Raw genomic sequence first — 8,455 nt, forward strand, 5'->3', positions numbered from 1 at the left:
TGGGCAGCTTCTTCACCTGTTAGAAGGTTCACTTTTCAGACAGCAAGAGATATTGATTCATTTTGGAAACCTCTTCTACTGTGTTTCTAAATGGTCAACCTCTAGATGAGGGGAGGAAATCACCCAGCTTTCACTAGCTACCACAAGCCAACACAGTGAACATAAAAGCTGATAGAAAGATTATTCCCTCAGGATAAATCTATAGTTGGTTATCATCATGCTTGAGAAGTGTTTTTGGAAGTGAGCTCAAGCTTTGGAAATTGATTTCATAGAGCAGGTCTGTGTCCTCATGACCACCCCACCTGCACCCCAACACCGTCCCTGCAAGAGGAATGCCTTGGAGGAGCAAGACCAACACCATTGCCCACCTGACGTTTAAAAATTTTCTCATATTTGGGTGAAAGCAGACTTCAAATATCTGGGTTACCACTTTTTCAGTCTTTTCTTAGATGCTTGCATTGTAGAAAAATGTTAGGTAGAGAATTAAGGCAATTTAACAATCACTTGCCACACTCCAGAAGTTTAGGATACCACCTTTAGGCCAGCTCATGTTTTTAATCAACTCATGATAACTATTGGTTCTAAATGAAAAGTTTCCCTTTTTATTGTTTAGCTGTGGCTGAAATTTGCATTTTTCTCTGAATCAATAAAATAATCTTAGAAGTTGGTTGGCATCTTCTCAGATTTCCCTGCTCCTGTTGGGGCACAAAAATTCTTTTTGGTTCTGCTTTACCCCTTGTATGTTAAGCAATCCTAGTTCCCTTACCTCTCCTGATCCTTTCCCCTCTCCCTCCAGCCGATGGCTCCTCTCTGATCCTGCTGGGAGGTTCCTGACTACATTCTCCGGGGTAGTTCAGAAATTTACCCTCACCAGTAGCCCTCACTCTCCAAAACAAAAACCAGACAACTCTTTGTTTGGTACTTTATTAAAAATGCTAAAAATAAAATAAAAGAAAGAAAAAAAGAAGCACAAAATGACTCATACACATTCCCCCAGACTAAGGAGGAGTGACTCACCTTCCCTCCTCAGCTTGTATCACTCATGTCTTATGGATTAGGACATGGAATCATGTGTAGGTTTCTCTGCCACTTTCTAGAGCCAGTTAAATTCTAAGATCCTCAAAAGTTTAGTAGTCATAAACGATTATTAAATACCTGGGCATCAAATATGGCAATGAAATGAAAATATGTCTTCCATGAAGACACTGGCTATAACAATGACCAGAGAAGAAAATCCCTGGAATCTTAACATGGTGATTTCTCATTGCTTACCAAGATGTGTGGGTTTCCCTTCACTGATGATACTCACACGAGCTACTCCTACTGCACATGACAAAAAGAACTCAAGAAGGCAAACTTTCTTTACAAGTTGAAGGTAAAAGAAGCTAGATTGATAATAGTTTCTATAGGTTGATTTATCTTTTTGACAAGTTTAAAATATATACTTAAAATATAATTTATCAAATGCTTAATCTGCTGACTCCAGAGCCTGAAGTGCAGCGTGGGGTGGGGGTGGACAGCTGCCCACTACCCCAGCAGAGCAAGACTGCATGGGTGCGGCTCTCCCTCCCACACCCTTCTCTTCAGACACCCAAGGGGTCCCATGCACCCCTGGAATCACACACCTAGTTTCTACAGATTTTAGATATGAGAAATTATAGACACTGCCTTCAGTTATTCAAAAGCAAGAGCTTGGGTTTTTTGATCCTTTAATTAAAGTTCTTGTTCCAAAAAAATGTGTTCAAACACAACCTTTAACAGCTCAATTTCTAAAAATTATTTCATAAAAGGAGGAGAGTGAACAATTCTCTATGTATATGTTCTACAGGACAAATCTTATCACCAATTACTAAAGCAGGGAAGTGCAGCTTGTCAAAAAGGCCTTACTGGAGAGGTGGTAGGGGATGGGGGATGGAGAATATGAAAATGTCATTAAGGATGAGAGCCTAGACACGATAAAAGATGCAGCACTTCAGAGCAGCCCAGCCAAAATGAGAGGTGGCAAAGTTACTTTTTTGTCTGAAATTTGCATTTGTTTCATTTCCTTTACAATGCCATCTGAGTCCCTCCAAGCCACCTCACTTTCTGTTGTCTCCATTTCAGCCTAAAGACACCCCAATTATGGTGTGCATTTCAGGTGTTTCAGTCAGTTTTCTTGGGATGGGGTGGGGGGACAGAGTTTTGCTCTTGTTGCCCAGGCTGGAGTGCAATGGTGCAATCTGGGCTCACTGCAGCCTCTGCCTCCAGGGTTCAAATGATTCTCCTGCCTCAGTCTCCTGAGTAGTTGGGATTACAGGAGCCTGCCACTACACCCGACTAATTTTATTTATTTATTTATTTATATTATTTTTAGTAGAGATGGGGTTTCACCACATTGGCCAGGCTGGTCTCGAACTCCTGACCTCAGGTGATCCACCCACCTCAGCTTCCCAAAGTGATGGGATTACAGGTGTGAGCCACCGAACCTGGCTCGCAGGTATTTCAATCTAAACGTCAGTTCAACAGGAAACATCAATCAAAACAAAAATGGATTTCCCACGACCAATACGAATTCCTGTGGCCACTCTCATCCCATTTCCTATCTACATCCACCAAAAAAAAAAAAAAAAAAAAGCAAGGAATAGAGCATACAATCTCTTTTCTTTTATGTTCTCTAAGTAAACCCTGGGTTCTGGTAGGACCCTGTGTCAACATCCTGCTGTCTGCTTATCCTGTTAGGGTAGCCAGATTTTATGCTTTTAAAACATCAACTAGTCCAATGTATAGTTCCGTATATTAATGGCCACTTTTTTTTTAAATTTATTTTAGAACATCTTAAATTTTTAATCCTTTCTTTACAGGTTACTTAGACCACTTTTAATTAAGAAAACTGTAGAAAGTCAGTAACTGCTGCAAGCGAACGCCAGGCGGTGGCACGTCAATTTCCAGAGTCCTTCTTTGCGCGGTGTCTGAATGTACTACGGGGGTCTCTGCTCACACTTGCTGGAACCAGTCGTGGCAGATTTTAGTCCACAGGTCGCTTTTCCCCATATTTCTTTGTAAACTCTTCAGCATTCTTACAGAATTTTTTACGGTCTTTAGAGTATTCTTCAGCTAGGTCAGCCCGAAGCGGGTGCTCGGGCTGCGGGTCATTCACCAGTGCTATGAGGGACTGGATTACTTGGTCGGTTTTGGTTGCTGGCTTCCAGTTTTCAGCACTAATTACTGGCAGACAGACCTGCCCCTTTTCGTCGATGTTCGGGTGATAGATCTTTGTTTTAAATGTAATTCTCGGTGGTTTGAATGGGTACTCTGCTGGAAAGTTGATTTCGATTCTGAAGGCCCCCTTATTATACGGAGGGTTGTCAGGAACAATAAGCCCTTGCCAAGTCAATAAATTAGCTTCATCAACCTGGATGTTACGGAAGTTTTCCATTCCACATTTGCGGATTTCTTCAAGCTCCTTCATCAGCCTCCTGCTGGCTGCCATCTTGGATTTGGTGCTGCTCCTTTCCCAGAATGCATCATGGTAACGGCCACTTTTAATGGTTGCGTATGTATACACTCAAATAACGTTCTGATGTGGCAGTTTGAACTTACGCTGAGCAAAGCAACTTGCCCACTGGTTGATTAGAGTGATCATCCACAATCCTACACATTATAAATCTTTTTTTTTTTCCTAGAGCCAGAGTGTCGCTCTGTTGCCCGGGCTGGATTGCAGTGGCACCCTCTCAGCTCACTGCAACCTCCGCCTCCTGGGTTCAAGCCATTCTCTTGCCTGGGCCTCCCAAGTGGCTGGGATTACAGGCACGTGCCACCATGCCCAGCTAACTTTTTTTGTATTTTTAGCAGAGACGAGGTTTCACCATGTTGGCCTGGCTAGTCTTGAACTCCTGACCTCAAGTGATCCGCCTGCGTTGGTCTTCCAAAGTGCTCAGATTACAGATGTGAGCCACTGCACCCGGCCTTACACATTATAATTCTACCTGCATATTCACCTGCTGCCTGACTGAAGACTGATATTATATCCAGATCAGATTGCTCATCTTGTATTTCACAGCACAAAGTGAGATCCTTGGTGTTTGAATTTTTTTTCCTGAGGAATTTCTATTAATCCAGTTCATGTTCTCAACAGGAAGTAATTCAGACGTGGGAAATGATAAAATGTATCAACTGAGAGCCAAAGAAGATAATGAATAGAGGTCAAATATACTCATGCAAAGGGATAGAAATAATATATTTTGGGGCATTTTCACAAAAAGTTATCACTTTAGAGTACGAATGTAAATTATATTTGTTTACCTGAATTTTCAGATGTAACTCACTTTATAGAATACGTAATATATTGAAACCTATCATTTTAATTATAAAATTGGACTTGAATTTCTGTAGAACAAGTATTACACCCAGAACGACATGAAAACCTCAGTAAGAAGGCAGCAAAACTTATTTAAAAATCACATATTTAAAGGTAAGATTATCTTTTACAATAAATTATTAATGGCACTGCTCAAAATAAGTTATGGAATATGAATGCAAAGTAGTCAGAGTTATTTTTATATTTGCCATAAGAGCTAAGGAGCTTAAAAAGAAAAGTAGTATTAGAACAACAAAAAATGGTACAGCAGTCACTTGGCTTCAATAAGCCTTCTCTGCAATATTCTGTAAGAAAAGAATATACAAGTTGCATTTTTAAAAGTTACCTTGTTGTGGAAGCTTCTGAATTTTGGAAAGGAATGGTTGATTTTGATCAAAGCCTGGAAGAAACACAGACATTTTAAATCAAAATGTAACAGTATATGCAGAGAGCTCTCTAGCTATAGATAATAAAATCACCACCTAAGCACAGGCTGTGTAGACCAGGACTAGGAAAGAAGTCCATCTGGCAGGAAAATAAGTTAGGATTCAGAGAGCAAATAAGATTGCAGCAGATGTCAGGGTACAGAAAACGATTGAATAAGTAAGAATTCAAAATAGTATGTTTATATGACCTGTCTTCCCCAACTAAAAGCTTCATATGGGCAGGGATTGTAATTTTGTCCATTGCTGTATCCCCAGCTTCTGCGCCAGTGTCTGGCTAATAGAAGGTGCTCCTTACATTCCCCCTCCTGACCCCGCACTTTTGTGTAAGCCCTGACTCGCATCCATAGTTTTTTTTTTTTTTTTTTTTGAGAAGGAGTTTCACTCTTGTCTTCCAAGCTAGAGTTCAATGGCGTGATCTCAGCTCACTGCAACCTGCACCTCCCAGGTTCAAATGATTCTCCTGCCTCAACCTCCCGAGTAGCTGGGATTACAGGTGCCCACCACCACGCCTGGCTAATTTTTGTATTTTTAGTAGATACGGGGTTTCGCCATGTTGGCCACGCTGTTCTCAAACTCCTGACCTCAGGTGACCCACCAGCCTTGGCTTCCCAAAGTGCTGGGATTACAGACACGAGCCACTGTGCCTGGCCCTTTCTTTCCTTTCCTTTGTTTTCTTTTCTTTCTTTCCTTCTTTCCTTCATTCCTTCCTTTCCTTTTTTTTTTTTTTTTGACAGAGTTTCGTTCTTATCACCCAGCTGGAGTGCAATGGCGCAATCTTGGCTCACTGCAACATCTGCCTCCTAGGTTCAAGCGATTCTCCTGCCTCAGCCTCTGGAGCAGCTGGGATTCCAGGCACGCCCGGCTAATTTTTGTTATTTTTAGCAGAGACGGGGTTTCACCATGTTGGCCAGGCTGGTCTCAAACTCCTGACCTCAGGTGATCTGCCCGCCTTGGCCTCCCAAAGTGTTGGGATTACAGGCGTGAAAACCCTGCCCGGCCCATAAATATTTGATAAGTGAATAAACATAAGCTGAAGTTTCAGAAGACAGATTTGTCCAAGGAAATTAAGTCCCACAAGTATGTGATGAACACCTAAACAGTACTATGTTAAGTGTCTGCATGTAATGCAAAAGTAACTGTTATCCAAGACTCAGTAATATGGTATGAGAATGCATGGCGCTGGGTGGGGAGGAGTGACTGTCTTTGGGAAGAAGGCATTAGAGATGGTATTGAATGGTGAGTGGTAGGAAAGGGAGGGACTGGAGCCCAATGCCAAACCCTAGGCTTTGTATTTCATTCCCAATCTCCCTGAGAACAGGAACCACTTCAAGTTCCTGCCTCACTATATTTCTAGTAGGTGCTCAATAAATATCCATGAACTGATAAGTAGACAATTGGGAGCCAAGCAGTGCATCCAATGGAGCTGCAGGATCAGCATGCTGGCCGGGACCAGCCAGGGAATCAGCCAGGGCCTATCTCTTTGTTCTCTGACTCATCTAATTGAACAACTGTGGCCAATCCAGGATGGGCACTGTCAGAGTGTGGTCTGAGAACTCCTCCCCCAGGATTAAACGTTAAAATGTTAACCCTCAGGCCCCATTGAGACTTCTTGAATCAAAATCCTGAGGGAGAGAACAGAAACTGGAACGTAAAGCAAGTATCCAAGAATTGGGCACTGTGGCTCATGCCTGTAATCCTAGCACTTTGGGAGGCTAAGGTAGGAGGATTGCTTGAGGCCAGGAGTTCAAGACCAGCCTAGGCAACATAGTGAGACCTGGTATCTACAAATGAAAATTTAAAAATTAGGTGGGCATGGTAGCACACACCTGTAATCCTAGCTACTCGGGAGGCGGGACTGGGAAGATCACTGAGCCCAGGAGGTTGACGCTGCAGTGAGCTATGATTGACTGCACTCCAGAAACTGAAATCCCAAGAGCAAGAGAAACAACTATTTTGGGTGGTCACTGTGGGCCAGGTACTGTTCCAGATTCTTTCACATATAGTAATTTTATTGATTTATTTAATTTTAAATTTGCTGTAAACTCTTGAGCAGACATACATATAGTAATTTAATATGCAATAATCCACAGAGGTAGTTTGATTATAACTATCTGCGTTTGAGGAAACAAGCTTAGGGATAGTATATAACTTGCTTTACACTGAATGGCAAGTAACTATTGGGGATCCAAATTCCTGAGCTTAATTTCAGAGACCACACACTCTCCTACATCTCACGGCACCTTAGGGGAATGCAGAATCCAGGAAACCAGGACATCATGTTGTGCCTGCCTTCAGGAAATGGACATTCAGCCTCTGTTTGGTTGAATCTGCCTAAATGAATCTCCAGAAATCGAGATTTGAGGCTTTAACATTACATAATTCTAGATCCTAGAGTGTCAAAGTCATCTATGACTTCAGTAATCCTAGTAAGATGTCAAAGCACTGGGTGCAGTGGTTTGTCTGAACCAGGACGAAGTTTTAGAAAATTCACATGTGCAGAGTGGACAAGTGCCTTAACAGAGTGAAGGCAGAGGTGGGGGAAGACAGCTGGAGAGGTGCAGACTGTCACCCTCACACCTAACACTGCTGTTGGCTCCTGCCAACAGTCCCACCCAGGGTGGCCGGGTCTTCTCGTGTTTCAGAGAAGCCCAAAGTCCAGCTTTCCATGTGAAACATAACAATTTCAAAATATCCATAACTAGTTCAAAAGTTTAAACTACACCCTGCAGGCCAAACAAACAGGTCTGGAAGACAAGTTCAGGCCCATGGAGCTCCAGCATGCACCCTCTGGTTGGGTGCATCCCAGCTCGTTAAGCTACATAAAGTAACTGGGACATGGTTTAGTGAAAACGGTTTCCATCAGAACCTGTCTGTGCATCTGCTGGCATGAAGGTGTATCCCTACCACTATTTCTGGTTTAATTTAGAAAAACATGCATTGCATCATCTTTTGATTTTATGCAAGTGTATCAGATGTGGCCTGAAGGCCAGATTTTTGTAAATTGGGACACGATAAACATTCTAAAACAGTAAGTTTAGAACAACAAATTGAGTTTTGTCATTGCTATTATTTAATGATTTTATCATGTTACTTTATGTAGAATGGCTATGAATAATTAATAAGGGTTTGTTGTTTTTAATATCTCCACAGTCTAAATAATAAACCATTTTCCCAATATTGGCATCGCTTTAGAAGATATTTTCTTATCTATTTTATGGCAGAGTTAAAAAGGTGCCTCTCCCTGTGTCCTAATTTTTGCAACGCGTGTGCATTTATTACGTGTCATCAAGCGAGGCAAGGCTAACCTGGCAAAGCAGAAATCGCCACCAGAGCAAATTAAAGCAATGTCACCCGCTGACCGATGTTAAACGCGGCAGAGACGCACAAGCATCCGTGTGAATGGATTAAAAAGGCACTTACAGGGATGACCCGCAAAGATCCTAGTTTCAAGATACAACAAAAAGCCTCCAGGAAGTGAAGCCGGCAGGTTCTAATCTCATTTATTTTCATGGCTATGTTTTTTTAATTGTAGTTTTCCACTGTAAAACCAAAGAGCATCAAAGGAGAACAGCCTTTCCCCTCTCCCGGAAGCCTCACGGAGCTGAGTTCCCTGAGCTGCGCGGCCGCCGGTCACGGGGAAGCTGCCCTGCGCGCGGAGCTCCCCGAGCGCCCA

At 42.4% G+C, this 8,455-nt stretch overlaps 1 protein-coding gene across 2 annotated transcripts; it reads right to left on the reverse strand.

Moving 5' to 3' along the window:
* Nucleotides 1–2,912: 2,912 nt before the first annotated feature.
* Nucleotides 2,913–3,507, reverse strand: LOC105515172 (ubiquitin-conjugating enzyme E2 L3-like). 2 transcript variants are annotated; one of them, XM_011946926.1, is made up of 2 exons: nt 3,443–3,469; nt 3,005–3,346 (listed from the first exon to the last, which is right to left on the reverse strand). In XM_011946926.1, the coding sequence occupies exons 1-2, from the start codon at nt 3,467–3,469 to the stop codon at nt 3,005–3,007; spliced, it is 369 nt and encodes a 122-aa protein (XP_011802316.1). The 2 variants fall into 2 exon arrangements, with proteins under 2 accessions (XP_011802315.1, XP_011802316.1); XM_011946925.1 differs by having other exon boundaries at nt 2,913–3,507.
* Between the last annotated feature and the right edge of the window lie 4,948 nt (nt 3,508–8,455).

This window comes from Colobus angolensis, unplaced genomic scaffold, assembly GCF_000951035.1.
Source record: "Colobus angolensis palliatus isolate OR3802 unplaced genomic scaffold, Cang.pa_1.0 Scaffold255, whole genome shotgun sequence".
Classification (NCBI taxonomy): Eukaryota; Metazoa; Chordata; class Mammalia; order Primates; family Cercopithecidae; genus Colobus; species Colobus angolensis.

Bases quoted from the DNA above. Each gene is read 5' to 3' on its own strand.
- LOC105515172 (XM_011946925.1), bottom strand. From the start codon at position 3,469: ATGGCAGCCAGCAGGAGGCTGATGAAGGAGCTTGAAGAAATCCGCAAA.